General features: G+C 40.1%; 1 protein-coding gene across 5 annotated transcripts in view; it reads left to right on the plus strand.

Annotated features, from left to right (window-relative positions):
• Window positions 1-19386, plus strand: part of kiaa1549lb (KIAA1549-like b) — a 190709-nt gene that overhangs the window by 162636 nt on the left and 8687 nt on the right. For 4 of the 5 annotated variants that reach the window (XM_061880650.1, XM_061880643.1, XM_061880676.1 and 1 more), the window contains 7 exons: window positions 3329-3453; window positions 3528-3736; window positions 4137-4269; window positions 16600-16968; window positions 17037-17131; window positions 17366-17514; window positions 17620-17771. In XM_061880650.1, the coding sequence (XP_061736634.1) occupies window positions 3329-3453; window positions 3528-3736; window positions 4137-4269; window positions 16600-16968; window positions 17037-17131; window positions 17366-17514; window positions 17620-17771 (1232 nt within the window). The remainder of the gene's footprint in view (window positions 1-3328; window positions 3454-3527; window positions 3737-4136; window positions 4270-16599; window positions 16969-17036; window positions 17132-17365; window positions 17515-17619; window positions 17772-19386) is intronic. The other variant, XM_061880658.1, reaches the window with a different exon arrangement.

Raw genomic sequence — 19386 nt, forward strand, 5'->3', positions numbered from 1 at the left:
CACACACAGTGTATATATATATATATGTATATATATATATAGACATACATATCAATCAATCGATGTTTATTCATATAGCCCTAAATCACCAGTGTCTCAAAGGGCTGCACAAACCACAACGACATCCTCGGTGGAGCCTACATAAGGGCATATATATATATATATATATATATATATATATATATATTTATATATATACTGTGTGTATATATATATATATGCATATATTTTATTTAATTTGTCCTGTTATCGTGTTTTCTTACACTCTTGTGTCTCATTTGAAAAACATTTTTTATATACTAGACTTGCACTTGCACTTCCAAGATGTTAGAAGGCATTAGTGTATAGACTGACAATGACAATAAATTACCTTGACTACGGTGTGTTGTTTTAGCATGAAAGTAATCTTTGCCACTAAGTTTTCAGTATTTACTTTTGTTGAGCCCTACAAAGTGTTTGAACTGAAATTATTCTATTCATTAAACACCAGCTGTTTAATTGTAACATTACCATGTCTCTGTAGTTTATTACCAAACTTTGAGATGTTGAAATTGCCATGTAAAATTGCTAATTCTAATCAGCAGCATGTTAGTGGCAAATCCAATATAAATTTGGATCGGGCTAGCTCATTTTGAAAAGTAGTGTTCCGCTCTTGTCGCAGAATGTACCCCAGAGGCAGAAGAGGCGGAGTTTTGTGAAGTGAAGTGAATTATATTTATGTAGCGCTTTTTCTAGTGAATCAAAGCGCTTTTACATAGTGAAACCGAATACCTAAGTAAAACTTAAACCAGTGTGGGTGGCACTGAGAGCAGGTGGGTAAAGTGTCTTGCCCAAGCACACAACGGCAGTGACTAAGATGGCGGAAGTGGGGATCGAACCTGGAACCCTCAAGTTGCTGGCACGGCCACTCTACCAACCGAGCTATACCGCTCCTACAAAGACTTCAATACAAGCACAATACGGAAAAAACACAAAACAATGGCACTGGTAGGAAAAACCAGTCCCACAAAAAAAAAATATGTAAACAAAGTAGCATACAACAATACTAGCTAGAAGGAAGTTGGAGGAACCAGGGCACAACTAAAAAATACAAAGTAACAAAATAAATACTTGTGTCCAGGCAGGGAAAAGTAGTGAGGAAATAGTCGGCGGGGTCTGATACGCATGGAAGATGTCAAGGAAAGAACCAGCAACAACAGGTGACTGCAATCAGAGTATATAATGATCTGCTGATTGCCTACAGGTGTGCCCCGACGCTCCAACCTTCCTCCCGTATCCAGTCACTACAGATAGAGAGCAGACTCAGGAAAAGCGGGCAGAAAGTACAGGAATGTTACAAGTAGCGCCTTACTATACTTTTGAGTACTTTGAGTCATTTTAGTTTGTTGGCGTGGAACATTGTAACATTATTTAAAGCCAGAGTCTGCTCTAAGTGCTTGACTGCTTGATTCTCGGCCACGTGATGTCATGTGCAACAAAGGTATCGAAATATGGCAACGTTTGATTTTATGTAATTCGCTACCCGGTAGGACCGACAAACTTTGGTCGGTACCTATTAAAGTCCTATATTTCGTATCCATCTCGACCTGTAACATATTTTTTTTTATTTTGGACCTGCAGGAAAAGTATCTCCTCATAAATAATGTCAACGGAGTTAAATTATGTCTGAAAACCCTTAAAAAGTTTAGCTGAGGTCCTTCCAGGCCTATTAGAAGATTATAAGGTGTAAAATACAATCCGCCTGGAGTACTTCATTTTGAAAGTTATAGTAATTTAAATGTGTTGGTGAATGACTTCTTGTCTCGCACAAGCATATTTTTGTTGAATTGATTCGTGGTGCTCTGTTATCTGGCAAAAATAGAAGCTCTGTGTATATGTGGCAAAGGGAATTGGACTGGGGGTGCCGTGGGAAACGTATCGGCACTGCCGTTCATCAGCCTTTTCACATCTCGTGGAATTTCTGGGATAATGGATACAAATGATGCGATGCTGCAGCGGAACGTATAAAGTATGTTGATTGCAGGTGTGCAACCAGCGTTAAACAGTTGCTGCATGAGGAGGACAACAGGAAATTACACAATAAAAGTCCGAAAATTAAAAAAAATAAGAAAGACAAAACCAAAAGTCCAAATCGTCATACGTGCCATGGCATTTCGTTAGACCAGTGGTTCTCAACCTTTTTTCAGTGATGTACCCCCTGTGAACATGTTTTCAATTCAAGTACCCTCTAATCAAAGCAAGGCATTTTTGGTTGAAAAAAATAGATAAAGAAGTAAAATACAGCACTACGTCATCAGTTTCTGATTTATTAAATTGTATAACAGTGCAAAATATTGCTCATTTGTAGTGGTCTTTCTTGAACAATTTTGAAAAAATTATATAAAAATAACTAAAAACTTGTTGAAAAATAAAGAAGTGATTCAATTATAAATAAACAATTCTACACATAGAAGTAATCATCAACTTAAAAGGCCCTTTTTGGGGATTGTAATAGAGATAAATCTGGATTGAACCTTGGATTCATGAACTTAATTCTAAACATTTCTTCCCAAAAAATAAATCTTTAACATTAATATTTATGGAACTTTTCCACAAAAAATCTAGCTGTCAAAACTAAATATTGCATTGTTGTATTTTTTTTCACAGTTTATGAACTTACATCCATATTTTCTTGAAGTAGTATTCAATACATATATCTATAAAGGATTTTTGAATTGTTGCTATTTTTAGAATATTTTTTAAAAATCTCACGTACCCCTTTGCATACCTTCAAGAACCCCCAGGGGTACACGTTACCCCATTTGAGAACCACCGCTTTAGACTAGTTGGGATTGACTCAGCAGCTCCTCTGCTGGTTGCAGCCTAGCATTGCATTTCAAGTTTGTCTCACTCGCTTCAAGACAGGATCAATTAAAGAACAATTCCACCAATATTAACCACATTACTATGTCTATCCCTGGTACCAATAGGAGTTTTGAAAATATTGAAAGCATGACACTGCAGGTGGTGGAACATTTACTAATTTGACCTTTGACTTCAACATCTTCTGTGGATTTAAAAAAAAATATATATCATGGTTTTGGCCAGAATAGAGGTTTTCAAAGTGTGTGGCGGTTAGGAAACTCTAGGGTCGGCGAAACAACTCGAGAAAAATCAATAAAACACATTTTCAAACCCGCTAAACTAACTTAGGTTATGTTCAAAGGCAAATTGAAAGGACGACTCAAACAACAAATAAATGCACCTGAAGTATTTTGTTAATTAAGACTAAGTAATGGCCAGAAGTATTTGTATATCCTTTATGAGTAAAGTTCCCCCTCCTCTGTAGATCAATATGACTCCTCTTCAGGCTCTCTGCAACTCATTTCCATAAAGCCAATGACGGCTCAGCCCAAGTATTCGCAGCATGTATCTTCTGACCGCAACCACGACTCCGCCATGGTCAATGGAGAGGTAATTAATGCGTAATTAATTGTAATTAATGGTGTTGAAGCATTGTGTCTTTTCCACTTCCTCCATCCTTGTAGGTGAACCTGGCTCTCAAGCAGAGGTCGGACATCGAGCACTATAGGAACAAGCTGAGACTCAAGGCGAAGAAGAAGGGCTATTATGACTTTCCTTCCATAGATGGCAGCAGTTGCGGGGGTCGAGGCCTCACGCAAACTGAGAGGCAGGGTCACGGGAAGGCGGAGCCAGATGAGGAGCGGAATTCTACTTATGTTAAGTCTCACATAAGGTGAGGACGGGCGTAAATGACACCCGCCGCGCTCGTTGAACCCCCAAAAGTAAACGACTTAAATAGAGTATTAAATGTTTAATCATCACTTTTTGCTCAGTAAAACCCACATAACTGCAATTAAATAAAAGTCAGACCTAACTTGTTTATGTTTTCTGGCATCATAAAACCTCCTGTCACACTCATGGGACACTTAAACAAATGAATGGGTTTTAATTGATTTGTGCTTAAGGCATCTCTTGACTGAAGCTTCTTTTATCTGCTGTGCTGCCCACATTCGTAACAAAAAGATGGGAACATCGTCGACTATTTTAGAAACATTTTGAATTTGATCGGGTTGCTCTTTGCATTCTGTTGTAGCTAATAACTGATCCAACGTGAATCTTTTTTTGTATTGCAGGCGCTCTCAGGTAGGGCAGACGTCCTATCGCAGCAGACAGAGCCTGAACACTCCAAGTCCTGGAGGAACTGAGATGGATCTCCTTGTGATGAGGGAGAGACCTAGGAAAGGCATCCGGAACAGTGGTTATGATGTAAGTCAAAAGCTCAGACCAAAATACCACACTATACCATGAGTACACCATAGTAAAAATACCATATCATGATATGAGATGTCATACCATACCAAGCCATACCATACCATAAACTACTATACCAGGGGTCGAGAACCTTTTTGGCTGAGAGAGCCATGAAAGCCAAATATTTTAAAACGTATTTCTGTGAGAGCCATATAATATTTTTTAACACTGAGTACAACTAAATGCATGTATTCTTCAATCAATCAATCAATGTTTTTTTATATAGCCCTAAATCACAAGTGTCTCAAAGGGCTGCACAAACCACGACATCCTCGGTAGAGCCCACATAAGGGCAAGGAAAACTCAACCCAGTGGGACGTCGGTGACAGTGACAGTAATGACTATGAGAAACCTTGGAGAGGACCGCATAAATATATATAGCTAGAATTCACTGAAAGTCGAGTATTTCATATATATGTATGTATATATATATATATATATATATATATATATACACATATATATATATATATATATATATATATATATATATATATATATATATATATATATATATATATATATATATATATATATATATATATATGGTGTTCTGCTGACCTCAACTATATATAGATGGTGTTCTGCTGACCTCAACTGCGGATGTTGTGGATAGGTGGAAGGAATACTTCGAAGACCTCCTCAATCCCACCAACACCTCTTCCTATGAGGAAGCAGTGCCTGGAGAATCTGTGGTGGACTCTCCTATTTCTGGGGCTGAGGTCGCTGAGGTAGTTAAAAAGCTCCTCGGTGGCAAGGCCCCGGGGGTGGATGAGATCCGCCCGGAGTTCCTTAAGGCTCTGGATGCTGTGGGGCTGTCTTGGTTGACAAGACTCTGCAGCATCGCGTGGACATCGGGGGCGGTACCTCTGGATTGGCAGACCGGGGTGGTGGTTTCTCTCTTTAAGAAGGGGGACCGGAGGGTGTGTTCCAACTATCGTGGGATCACACTCCTCAGCCTTCCCGGTAAGGTTTATTTAGGTGTACTGGAGAGGAGGCTACGCTGGATAGTCGAACCTCGGATTCAGGAGGAACAGTGTGGTTTTCGTCCTGGTCGTGGAACTGTGGACCAGCTCTATGCTCTCAGCAGGGTTCTTGAGGGTGCATGGGAGTTTGCCCAACCAGTCTACATGTGCTTTGTGGACTTGGAGAAGGCATTCGACCGTGTCCCTCGGGAAGTCCTGTGGGGAGTGCTCAGAGAGTATGGGGTATCGGACTGTCTTATTGTGGCGGTCCGCTCCCTGTACGATCAGTGCCAGAGCTTGGTCCACATTGCCGGCAGTAAGTCGAACACATTTCCAGTGAGGGTTGGACTCCGCCAAGGCTGTCCTTTGTCACCGATTCTGTTCATAACTTTTATGGACATAATTTCTAGGCGCAGTCAAGGCGTTGAGGGGTTCCGGTTTGGTGACCGCAGGATTAGGTCTCTGCTTTTTGCAGATGATGTGGTCCTGATGGCTTCATCTGACCGGGATCTTCAGCTCTCACTGGATCTGTTTGCAGCCGAGTGTGAAGCGACTGGAATGAGAATCAGCACCTCCAAGTCCGAGTCCATGGTTCTCGCCCGGAAAAGGGTGGAATGCCATCTTCGGGTTGGGGAGGAGACCCTGCTCCAAGTGGAGGAGTTCAAGTACCTAGGAGTCTTGTTTACGAGTGAGGGAAGAGTGGATCGTGAGATCGACAGGCGGATCGGTGCGGCGTCTTCAGTAATGCGGACGTTGTACCGATCCGTTATGGTGAAGAAGGTGCTGAGCCGGAAGGCAAAGCTCTCAATTTACCGGTTGATCTACGTTCCCATCCTCACCTATGGTCATGAGCTTTGGGTCATGACTGAAAGGATAAGATCACGGGTACAAGCGGCCGAAATGAGTTCCCTCCGCCTTGTGGCGGGGCTCTCCCTTAGAGATAGGGTGAGAAGCTCTGCCATCCGGGAGGAACTCAAAGTAAAGCCCCTGCTCCTCCACATCGAGAGGAGCCAGATGAGGTGGTTCGGGCATCTGGTCAGGATGCCACCCGAACGCCTCCCTAGGGAGGTGTTTAGGGCACGTCCAACCGGTAGGAGGCCACAGGGAAGACCCAGGACACGTTGGGAAGACTATGTCTCCCGGCTGGCCTGGGAACGCCTCGGGATCCCCCGGGAAGAGCTAGACGAAGTGGCTGGGGAAAGGGAAGTCTGGGCTTCCCTGCTTAGGCTGCTGCCCCCGCGACCCGACCTCGGATAAGCGGAAGAAGATGGATGGATGGATAAATATATATATATATATATATATATATATATATATATATATATATATATATATATATATATATATGAATTACTCGAGTTGGTGAATTGTAGATGTAAATAAATGTACTCCTCTCCTCTTAACCACGCCCCCCGCCCCAACCATGCCTCTACCCAGACCACCCCCCCCCAACTCCCAGCCCCCACCTCCCGAAATCGGAGGTCTCAAGGTTGGCAAGTATGACACACAGTACAATACAATCGGCAACAAAAGCTGGAGCTAGACCAGTGGTTCTCAAACTTTTTTTGTCATCCCCCACTTTGGACAAGGGGGTGTTTTCAAGCCCCATCGCCCGAACAGATCGCTAATACCAAGCTTAACAATTTCTAATTTATTGAACATCAAGTAACATCAAGTTGTATACATTCAAACTCAATAACATAAAATAATATCAAGTTCAATAATAAATAAAAAAACATTGCAGCTGTGGTACCACTTGCATCAAGTGCAATAATAAATAAAATAACTTGCATCAAGTTCAATAATAAATCAAATAACTTGCGTCAAGTTCAATAATAAATAAATGAAAAGTGCCACCTCATTGAGTTCGGGGCTGAGCTGCCTTGACGCGAGTGCTTCCCGGTGAATGACGCAGTGTGTCCAATGCGCATTTGGCACAACCCTCTTTATTAGATTCTGCTGCCTGTTTCTTGACCCTGCCATGGTCTGTGCGCCATCAGAGCCAAAGCCCACACAGTTTTCCCATTTAAGGTCTTGTTCTTTGAGGAAACTGTCCATTATCTTGAACAGCTCATCAGCAGTGGCTCTATTTTTTTATGTATTTGCAAAACAGTAAATCCTCGCACAGTGATTTGCCATTCACAAAGCGGACGTATGCGATGAACAGGCAGTCTTTATTGCTGTCAGTAGCTTCGTCCACTTGTAAAGCAAAACGACTTTATTTTAATTTGTCTACGACAGGGGTCGGCAACCTTTACCACTCAAAGAGCCATTTTGACCCGTTTCACAAATTAAGGAAAACAATGGGAGCCACAAAATTCTTTTGAAATTTAAAATGAAATAACACTGTCTAATCCCCCTCTGATCCCCACAATTTCCCCCTCTGTCTTCCTTTTTTTTCTCTTTCTATCCCTTGCTGCTCCAGCCCCGCTGCACCAAATGATAATATAAATAAATTTAGTAAAGTCAAATTTAAATAAGGCAACAAGGGAAGTATCCTACACTTCTCTTCTGTAAAGTAAATGTGAACAGCCGATATAGGCATCTACATCAACTATATGATTTGCCTGGGAAGCTGGACAGGACAAAACAATTACAAAATAAAATAAAATAAAAATAAAAAATAAGAAAATGAAATAACACTGCATATAAAGTTTTCTTTTTGCTTTGTGCTATGTATAAACAAACTATGATGGGTTACGTTTAAGAAATAAACGAACAACTGCAGAAAAAATGAAATAAAATTTCTGCATGCAACATAATGTTTGTAACTCCGAAAAAGAGGTCGGGTTGAAGGTTAAGTAAAACACTTAATGTCTATTTAAGTCCTCCTTGTAGTAATGAAAAAACAAAACGCCGAACTTAAATTATTCACTGGCAGAGAACCAAAAACGCCGTCCTCTCTCTCTGTGCTGTCATCCTTTTACTGGCGCCGTGAAGTCAGCTGCAGCTGCCAACCTAAATAATAAAATGTCTATTTCACTGAACAATTTAAAAATGTGAATATATGCAAAATTATAGGAAATTAAAATATTTATCATACGTGGTCAATGTGATTTCTGCTCCTGAACCGCAGAGCACAGCGTCTCCACATCCGGGCTGTATGACGTCACCTTTATCTTTACACAGGATTGTAAACTCTCATCTGTGAGGCGTGTGCTATGTTTGTTTTTAATAAAGTTCATGTTGGAGAACACCTGCTCACATACATATGTGGATCCAAAGGTGGACAGGACTCCAAGTGCATACTTTTTCATGTTCACATAAAAGTCGGGGATAGCGTTCCAAGTTTCGAACACAAGTTTGTCTGGCTTGGGGAGGTTTTCAATACCACACTATTTGTGATTCTGAGCAAGAACGGCCTTCTGGCGTGAAACATCTTCAAGGTCCGCTGTCAGGCGCTTTTTAACTTGGACACCCACATGTCACCGTCCTGCAGCAGCTGGCGGCTGCTGCAGGACGGTGACGCGCGCGGCCGCGGCCGTGGGCGTGGGCGTGGGCGTGGGCGTGTCCCGAGGTTTGACAAGCAGGATGACAAGCTGAGCTGACCGTGACAAGCTGAGCCGCATCAGAGTGATCAGAGTCGCATGCAGCTCCGGAGCCGCCGGTTGCCGACCCCTGGTCTACGAGTTGTTCCTCAAGATCACTTGCAATGTCGCATATACGTCTCGCAACTGTGTCGTTTGACAGTGGGACAGCTTTTAATTTTGCTGCACTTGTCTCGTCAAGCATGACTGACACCATGTCTATTGCAGCGGGGAGAATCAGCTGCTCAGCAATTGTGTGTGCTTTTTTGCATTGAGCAATTCTGTATGCAACTCTATATGAAGCCAATTTATCCATTTTGTGTAATTGTGGTCCACACATTAGCCTGCTACCCATCCGCGCAAAAGTTTGTTCCGCTTAACCCCGCCCTCATTAGTGACTGTTGCGTTTGTCAAACTTTCGCTCCTACCTAGAAATTTAAAGCCTACAGAAAAAATAAGTAATTTACATTAATTTATATAGGGGATTTCACAGACAGAATCACAAATTGATTTACAGTTTGTATAGAAAATGGGGTTGAAAAAAAAAAAATCTAAGAATTAAAAAAAAAAAAAAAAAAATGTAAGTGAAATTTCCTCCCGTTCCTCGCGCCCCAACTGTCATGTCTCTATTCCCCACCAGTGGGGCCCGCCCCACACTTTGAGAAACGCTGAGCTAGACGTACGTAGTAAAACCTTAAAGTCACATCTTAAGTGCACAGAAAGCCAGTGCAGGTGAGCAGGTATAGGCGTAATATGATCAAACTTTCTTGTTCTTGTCAAAAGTCTAACAGCCGCATTTTGTACCAACCGTAATCGTTTAATGCTAGACATGGGGAGACCCAAAAATAATACGTTACGTTAATGGAGACGAGACGTAACAAACGCTTGTATAATGATCTCAGCGTCGTTAGTGGACAGAATGGAGCGAATTTTAGCGATATTACGGAGATGGAAGAAGGCCGTTTTAGTAACGCTCTTAATGTGTGACTCAAAGGAGAGAGTTGGGTCGAAGATAATACCCAGATTCTTTACTGAGTCGCCTTGTTTAATTGTTTGGTTGTCAAATGTTAAAGTTGTATTATTAAATAGAGGTCGGTGTCTAGCAGGACCGATAATCAGCATTTCCGTTTTTTTGGGGTTGAGTTGCAAAAAGTTAGCGGACATCCGTTGTTTAATTTCGTTAAGACACGCCTCCAGCTGACTACAATCCGGCGTGTTGGTCAGCTTTAGGGGCATGTAGAGTTGGGTGTCATCAGCATAACAGTGAAAGCTAACACCGTATTTGCGTATGATGTCGCCTAGCGGCAGCATGTATGTGCTGCAGACTGCTGGGCCAAGGACTGAACCCTGGGGAACTCCACACGTTACCTTAACATAGTACGAGGTCACATTGTAATGGGAGACGCGCTGCATCCTGTCAGTAAGATAGGAGTTAAACAAAGACAGGGCTAAGTCTGACTTACCAATTCATGTTTTGATACGCTCTAATAAAATATTATGATCGACGGTATCGAAAGCAGCACTAAGATCGAGGAGCAGCAACATAGATGACGCAATAGATCATAAGTCAGTTTTGCGAGGGCTGTCTCCATAGAGAGGGGAACAGTGCCAGAGGAAAGTGATAAGTTTATAATATTTAGTACTGATGGACCTAATAATACAATGAGCTCCTTGATAAGTTTCCCAGGAAGTGGGTCAAGTAAACATGGTGTTTGTTTTATTCCGTTTACACATTGTAACAATTCTTCTAATGTTATTTCATCAAAACGAGAGAAGCTATTTTGGAGGGCAGTATCCGCCATATATACAGTCATATCTGTGTTAATAGAACCCAGTTGTAGCTGGGACTTAAGTAAGACAAACATGTTTCGAGAGTAATAAGTCTCTTATTCTTTATAATAACATTGTTTTTCTGAAGCTAATTAATAATAAATTAAATACTTCTTACCATTAATGCGACTTCTTGAACTGGTGAGGTGGAAATGGATGGAAGGATTAAAACGCATGACAATGTTTTATATTTTGAACATTATTTTTTAACACTGTGATTACCAGTGAAATTATTCATTACTTATGTTAAGCAATGCCAGCTAAGATTTATCTGAGAGCCAGATGCAGTCATCAAAAGAGCCACAACTGGCTCGAGAACCTTAGGTTCCCTACCCTGCTCTATACAATGCCATATCGTAAAATATCATACCATTCCATGTCACGGTATGACATATGTTATACGATAATGCCATACAACTCCATCAAATTCAAACCAAATTTTTATTTTGACCTCACAAGTTTCTTTGTTCTTCGGTGGGACTCTGGCTCATAGTGTACGTACATGTCTGATTGGAAGCTAAAATGTGTTGCTCTTTCCTTTTTTAATAAAAAGTAGAATATAATTCTAATACATGATATTTTTTAGTAGCTAGTGGAAAGCGTATCTCCAAAACTATACAAATGGCTGCAGAGGTAGGAACAAAGTTTCAGTCAGCATAAGGGGACATTGCATAAAAGGGTTCAATTGGATCCGATGGTACGTTCAATTTGTAGTGGGAAGTCTGAATTTCCGAGATCGCAGTCGGAAATTTCATCTGGAACTGTTTCCTACTCAGAAATTTGCGGAGTCCTCACCACCTCTTAGTTGGCTTCAAAGATGGCTGCTCTGAGTGTAAACAATAATAAAAGCATTTGTAATGCGACAAGACATATTTTGCCCCAAAAAACTTTGTCTGCATATACAGTAAGAATCTTGCACCTTTTTTAATGTCCGTTATCAGCACTTCTGACAATTTTCTGTGAGACTAAATCAGCTATATACAATGTATTGTTGGAAAATATATGGTATGTCACTGTAGTATAAACTATTTGTTTGTGGCCATTTTGTTTGTAATTTCCGACCTCGTAACTGGAACGCTCATAACTCAGCTGTGACATCATTCCTCGCAGACAATTATAACTCCCACTCCCAAATACGTCTTACCATGAATTGATTAACGTGGACCCCGACTTAAACAAGTTGAAAAACTTATTCGGGTGTTACCATTTAGTGGTCAATTGTACGGAATATGTACTGAACTGTGCAATCTACTAATAAAAGTATCAATCAATCAATCAATCAGTCTTGTTTTCAAAGAGCTTCGGAAAGAGACTTAAAAATGGGCCTGGAAAGTAAAACCTTCCCAAAGCAAAGCACCACCATTGCATGGTATGTAGACCACAAAGAGGTGTATTAAATGTAGATGAAAAATATGACCACATCCTGGATGGTTACGCGGTTGATGAGTGAGAAGACTCAGACTGATGTGCGCAATGTTAAATTCTGCTTCAAAATACATCCCGACGGGACTTAACTTTTTAACCAAGTTTTAAACAAATCAATAACATTCAAGTAAAAAATGTACAACATGTTCATGTATGACATTCTGACAATTAAACTGCAAGTGTCAAAGTATTGTGGCGTCTTCTGAAGTGAATTTAAACTGTGCAAGCAATTAATTTATTGCAATTAAACATGAATAATAAAAAGTGATTATCTGATTGGAAAAATATACATTGTTTGGCAGAACCAGTATAGATATAATATAGGAATCCCTAACATGCTTTACTGTCAATTATGTCATCGATTATATTACAGAAATACTATATACTATGTCACACTGTACCACCACCAAGTATTTTAGCATACTATAAGATAGCATACATTTGAACACTATAGAAATTTCTAAATTATATATGCTATTGTCGTTATCATTTGTGAAGTGAAGTGAAGTGAAGTGAAGTGAAGTGAATTATATTTATATAGCGCTTTTTCTCTAGTGTCTCAAAGCGCTTTACATTGTGAAACCCAATATCTAAGTTACATTTAAACCAGTGTGGGTGGCAGTGGGAGCAGGTGGGGAAAGTGTCTTGCCCAAGGACACAACAGCAGTGACTAGGATGGCGGAAGCAGGGATTGAACCTGGAACCCTGAAGTTGCTGGCACGGCCACTTTACCAACCGAGCTACACCGCCCCGTATTGTATTACATTTTATGTGATCACTTTTAATTTAGTGTTATGCAAAACGAAAAAAGTCCTAATATGGCATGTTAGCAAAAAAAAGAAAGAAAGACGAAAAAAAGTGCCTTCTTGGCCTATTTTGAAACATCAAGATAGAAATCTGACATGTTCTCAAATGTGGTTATTGAGTGCAACAGCAGTAAGCAGTAATATAAGATATTTGCTTCATTCATAACCCCAAATAAATATTTATTTATGATCTATAATGTATATTCGTTTGACTGTTCCTTTATGGTTTATGGCTCCCAGTGGTAATGTGTCAAACCCCGTGGTGATTTTACTGTCACGTGTTCTTTTGTAAATCAGATAAGAAGTTATATCGGTGACTAAAATACTTTTGACCACCTCCCTTTTTATGTTTAGTCCAGCTAAATAAATACATACACATAAGAGACTCAGTGTAGTGATGCAGCAGGATGGAGCATGATAAATACTCCTGTAATTTTTGTGATATGGCCAATTTGAATGTCTACCACACAGATTGATTTTGTGCATTTATAAAAAATATGCTCATAAAAGGATTTTGGATAGTTTAGTCTTAAGAGTACAAAATGCCACTAAATCTTGGCGACTTTTATTTTAAGAAGACAAGCTTGACGAACCATTTCAAGAGTCTGGCCTCCAAATGCTGTTTACGTGTTCTGTGTGTCAAAGTCATCATTTTTATTTAATTTTTTTTTACAACCCACACAGTCCTTTTTCTTCAAATTTCCTAGCTTTTGTTGATTACAAGGAGACCAGTGTAGCTGGAGGCCCTGTCACTGCAGATGTTTCTTCCTTTCCGTGTTGCAGGGGGACTGATTTATGAGGCGCACAATGACAGGTCTCCCTTGGCAACCTTCTATTTGCACATGAAGTAGGGCAGCCTCCAACTAATTTTCTTTTGTCTCCGAATATACAGGCTAGGTCAAAGGTTTGGGAAGGGATTGTAAAGGGATAGAGTGGTTTATATCCATGGTTTACCATGAATTGATTAACGTGGACCCCGACTTAAACAAGTTGAAAAACTTATTCGGGTGTTACCATTATGTGGTCAATAATATGTTGTATTATTCTTTTATTTTTCCATATCTAACGTATGGTGTTGAAATTTGGGGAAATGTTTATAAAACAAACATAGACCAATAATAAAACTTCAAAAAAGGGTCATTAGAATAATACACAAAGCGTGCTACTATGAACATACCAATCCATTATTTGTAAGTTCAAATGTATTCAAATTTTCAGACGTTGGGTTTTTAAAAACAATGGAAATTATGTTTCGAGTAAAGAACAACAGCCTTCCGGCTTGTATTCTCAGGCTATTTCATTTAAGAGGAGAAAACTATAATTTACGGGGTATATCGATTTTTGAAATAGGTAAAGCGAGAACAAATATAAAATACAAATGTATTACAGTTTTAGGAATAAAATGGTGAAACAAGCTCAGTGATGAGCTGAAGACATGCACTTCTTTGGTAAGGTTTAAGAAAACCTTTAAAGGTGATATAATTGAAAATTATAAAATATAGTAACAATTACTTTCATTACTTTTTCTTTTTATTTAACGTTGATGTTCCAGGCAATCTGATCTTCAGTGAAGGTGTAGGATAGGCAAATATAAGCTTTGGCTTCAGCCTATTCCTTTTTTGGTCATTCTTTTTCTTTTCTTTCGTGTGTAAATGTGCATAATTGTATAGATATAACATGTACTGTAAAACTGATCACACAAAATGGTTGATTGATTTGATTGATTATATGACCAAAATAAACTTATTTCATTCAATTGTATGGAATATGTACTGAACTGTGCAATCTACTAATAACATCTTCAATCAATCAATCAATCAAAAGGTTAAGATGTGCAATGCTGAGGGGAACTCGTGACACAATGGAGGACTGTTAAAGCGAGCTCACCCTGAGTACCAACATGTTATATATGAGCTCAGTCAAAAATGTGAAGGGGGCATCATGTGTACACGCTGCTCCATCATGCTCCAGCACTTTTTTCCGTGCTAATACAGTAGTAACATTCTTCACCTTTTTCATTGAATTTGGTTTTTAGCTACAGTATGGGCCTGATTCACTAAGATCCAAATACCACGTGCTAAACAGCGTGTGCAATCCAGAAAATAGCCTGTGTTAGTGTGCGTGTTGCGTGTGATTTACTAAGACTGTGTGGGCAATTGTAAAATTGTGCAGACCCCACTATTTAAATGAGGATTTTGCCTGTACTATGCGGGGCATCACCACGGAGATACTCTCATTTATGCACATTTATGTTATCATTCTCTTGCCGGTGGAGTTTTGTTATGTTTTCACAAATGCAGGGGGCATTTACCACTTTTGGGGGGCATTTTATAAGCAGTCCTGCAGTGCATCTACATTGACACCACTTCTTTTTTATTTTATTTTATTTTACGCGCTGAATGTGCATGGGAAAGACACTGCACGTAGTCCGCTCAATACGCAAAAACGCAAGAAGATTTTTTTTCATATAAGATATATTTTGATGTTCATCGTTTTAATGAGGATTGTCGTCTGTCCGTCGTGTGTCTGTGCAGCACGAGCACTGATCCTGCAGCCGTGTGTGGAACTGTCAGCGTGCACAGTTGCTAAACAAAACCCAAAATAGTGCTGGCAAAACGGTGATGAGTGATAAGTCACATTGCGCATCATAAATAGATATATTTGCATTTTGTTCTCCCAGTGTTGTGACCGTTTCGATGATCACTGTATATTTTGCATATTAATGAAGACAGAGACACAAAATGGATTGCACGCCTGCTGAAGAGACACAATCAACTTTGCTCATGTTTAGTAGATCAGATTTTCGTGTGCTATCAAGTTTGCATGTGTTTTAGTACACGCAAACCTTTAGTAAATCTGGACCTATGTGTCCAACTCCAACCTGGAGAAGAGCATTGCACTTTGTCAGACCTCTACCTTTACACCTGTACAACTTGGGCACCCCACTTGAAAACTAAGTAACCACTATAAGGTGGAAATCTCTTAAGAGTAACATTTAAAAATCAAAGTTAAATAAATTAAGTGAAAGTATCCTTCATTCACATTTAATCAACCATCACAACATTTATCTTAACTTGATTGCCTAAACTGTATTTAATAGGACTTCACACACAATAGTCAATATTTACAAAATTCCATCCATCCATCCATTTTCTACCGCTTATTCCCTTTTAGGGTCGTGGGGGGCGCTGGCGCCTATCTCAGCTACAATTGGGCGGAAGGCTGGGTACACCCTGGACAAGTCGCCAACACAGACAAAATTGAAAAGTACAAAAGTCTTATTAATAATACAAAAACATTCTTCTCAAACTAGTTAATCATCAGGCCCAGTTTACGAATATCCAGCATTATAATAAGATTTACAAGTCAGAAAAGACAAAACTCAAAGGAAGTTCCATTTAAAATGTTAATCATTCACTCTACTTTAAAAATCTCTCTATACTTAAGAATACTTTTATTATATTAGCAATGGTTTGACCATGGAATAGATCATTTGTATTTCCATTATATTGGAAGGATAAAATATGTATTGGATTTTTATTCTAACTAGGAGAGCAAACAAACTACACACAGAGATGCTCTCGTGAAGATTCACATTCTGACTCACTAAGCAACAGTTTGTTCCAAACATCCATTAAGCCATTGTTCTTATGATATACTGTTTGCAAGAACCACACACCTTTTAAGAAGCCGTTTCAATTGTCATCTGTCACGCTCATGGGTTTCTTCCAGACTGAGCCCGAGTTGATCGAAGAGACGAACGTAGACCATTTAATGGACCAGAGAGGCTTCGTGTACGGCCGCGGTCTGAAAGGCCAGTCACAGACGTCCACTCTGAGCTCACAGCCGTCCATTGATGAAGTGCGTCATCAGATGCACCTGCTCCTGGAGGAGGCATTCAGCCTGGCGTCAGGGGGACAGTCCACATCCGGGAGGCATTCCCACTCCCACCCTCGCCCTTCTCCGGACCAGTACAGTGCTGCTCCGCTTCCCTATGCAGATGTGGTGACCAGCGCTCCAGGGACTATGAGTGGTCGTAGCGGACTGCAGTGGAGTCCATCTTATGGAGCAGATGTGTACCAGTGCAGTCCGCCCAAACCAGTAAGTCGAATCCTCTCTTTTCATATTCAAGTTAATTTCGAATATTAACTTCCCATCCTCTCTTGTAGGCCTTTCACTTCACCCAGCTGCCTGACATGGCAATTAGTTCTCCTCCCCCTTTGCCACCTCGCGCCGGACCCCCTCCTGGTACCTCCTTAAGACGGTAATGCTCATGAGGCTTCACTTATGCGCTCTGTTGCATACATTCCTATTCATATCCATTTTCAGGGACTTGATATTCACTACGTAATGTGCTCAGGCCTGTTTTATACATTTTAATACTGAACTAGTGCATTGAGGTATGGCAAGAATGCTAATGAGCAAATAACTCATTCGCATTGAGTGTTGCTGCTCTCTAGTGGCGACTACTTAGTATAACTATGCCTCTGTATCTCAGGTCCATCTCAGACCTGGGCCCCAAGGGAAGGAGCTCTCAGACATCTGTCATTGAAATGCAGAGTCCACATGACAACAACCCATATGGGCCCAGCTCCAGGGCAGCACTTCCATCCATCACTGTAGAGAAGCCTGTGTCCAACTACTCAGGTGAGTGGACAGCAAGCTGAGGTCACATTGTAAAAGTAAAGACAGAAATAGTTTCCCTCGTCCCCCCTTGTACCAAGTTACGCCCTCCGTGCTCTTCCTCTGCAGGAAACCCAATAACAGCCGTCTATTCTATCCCAGCCAGCAGGACCGGCTACTCCGACTATTTCGTCTCCACCTCGCCTACGTCCTACCACAGTCCCTCCTGGATGTCTTATCCTCCTGAACCTGAAGATGTGCCACCTCAGTGGGCAGACTCAGTAAGGAATTCTTGCAGCTAACATAATACTGAACACACTAAAAGTAAATTACACTAATACAGTAGTAACTTAATTTGTGAGCTTAAATTACTCCGACGGAGCGTTTTACGCAAAACACTAGTTTCTCAAAACAACATCTTCTATTGGAATTAATTCAAATTAATTTAAAAGAGCGACATTTGAACATGTACCATGCCTTTTAAAAAAAACTTCCAACACAATATAATGTACTACACACAACTATTGTAATTTTATGAAGTAATGTAATAATAATGTAGTTTGTTTGATTTGGAGAGTGGAACCCCACACAGTAAAAAATGTAATAAAAAAACTCACACTTTATGGTAAAATATTGGCAGCTGTGGTTGCAAGGAATTCACTGTAAAAAATACAGTCACGATATACAGTACGTTATGGCAGTGGTTCTCAACCTTTTTTCAGTGATGTACCCCCTGTGAACATTCTTTTAATTCAAGTACCCCCTAATCAGAGCAAAGCATTTTTGGTTGAAAAAAAGTAAAATACAGCAGTTTGTGATTTATTAAATTGTATAACAGTGCAAAATATTGCTCATTTGTAGTGGTCTTTCTTGAGTTGTTTGGAAAAAAAGATATAAAAATAACGAAAAACTTGTTGAAAAATAACCAATTGATTTAATAATAAATAAAGATTTCTACACATAGAAGTAATCATAAACTTAAAGTGCCCTCTTTGGGGATTGTAATGGAGATCCATTTGGATTCATTAATTCTAAAAATGTCTTCACCAAAAAATAAATCTTTAACATCAATATTCCTTTGTTGCCTTTCTTTTCACAGTTTACGAACTTACATTAATATTTTGTTAAAGTATTATTCAATAAATATATTCATAAATGATTTTTGAATTGTTGCTATTTTTAGACTATTTTTAAAAAATCTCACGTACCCCTTGGCAGACCTTCGAGTACCCCCAGGGGTACGCGTACCCCCATTTGAGAACCACTGCGTTATGGTATGTAGATGTTGAATTAGAGTTGATAACTGCTTTTGCTCATGGTAAATTATATGAAATAAACAGATATTGTTAACTTGTTAACAAAAAAAACTTCCAAATTTACGGTAAAATACTGGCAGCTCTGGTTGCCAGGAATTCACTGAAGAACAAATTAGGGCCAATTTTAGTGTTAGAGTTAGGTTAAAGTTAAAGTACCAATGATTGTCACACACACTAGGTGTGGTGAAATTTGTCCTCTGCATTTGACCCATCCCCTTGATCACCCCCTGGGAAGTGAGGGGAGCAGTGAGCAGCAGTGGGCAGCAGTGGTGCCGCGCCCGGGAAGTACTGTTTCCAATCAACCTATCCCAAGGTGCATGTCTTTGGAGGAGGGAGGAAGCTAGACTACCCAGAGGAAGCCCACGCAGTCACGGGAGAACATGCAAACTCCACACAGAGAGACTTGAGTCCGGGAATCAAACCCAGGACCTTCTCACTGAAAGGCAAAAGTGCTAAAACTGTCCCACCGTATCTAGTATCTGCAAAAGGCCTGTGTTACATGAGAATTTCAACTTGAAAAGTATTTGTACAACTTTTCACTGGACAACTCACAATACAGCCTTCTGAAACATATTCCTGA

The sequence above is a fragment of the Nerophis ophidion genome, linkage group LG02 (genome assembly GCF_033978795.1).
Source record: "Nerophis ophidion isolate RoL-2023_Sa linkage group LG02, RoL_Noph_v1.0, whole genome shotgun sequence".
NCBI classification, from domain to species: Eukaryota; Metazoa; Chordata; class Actinopteri; order Syngnathiformes; family Syngnathidae; genus Nerophis; species Nerophis ophidion.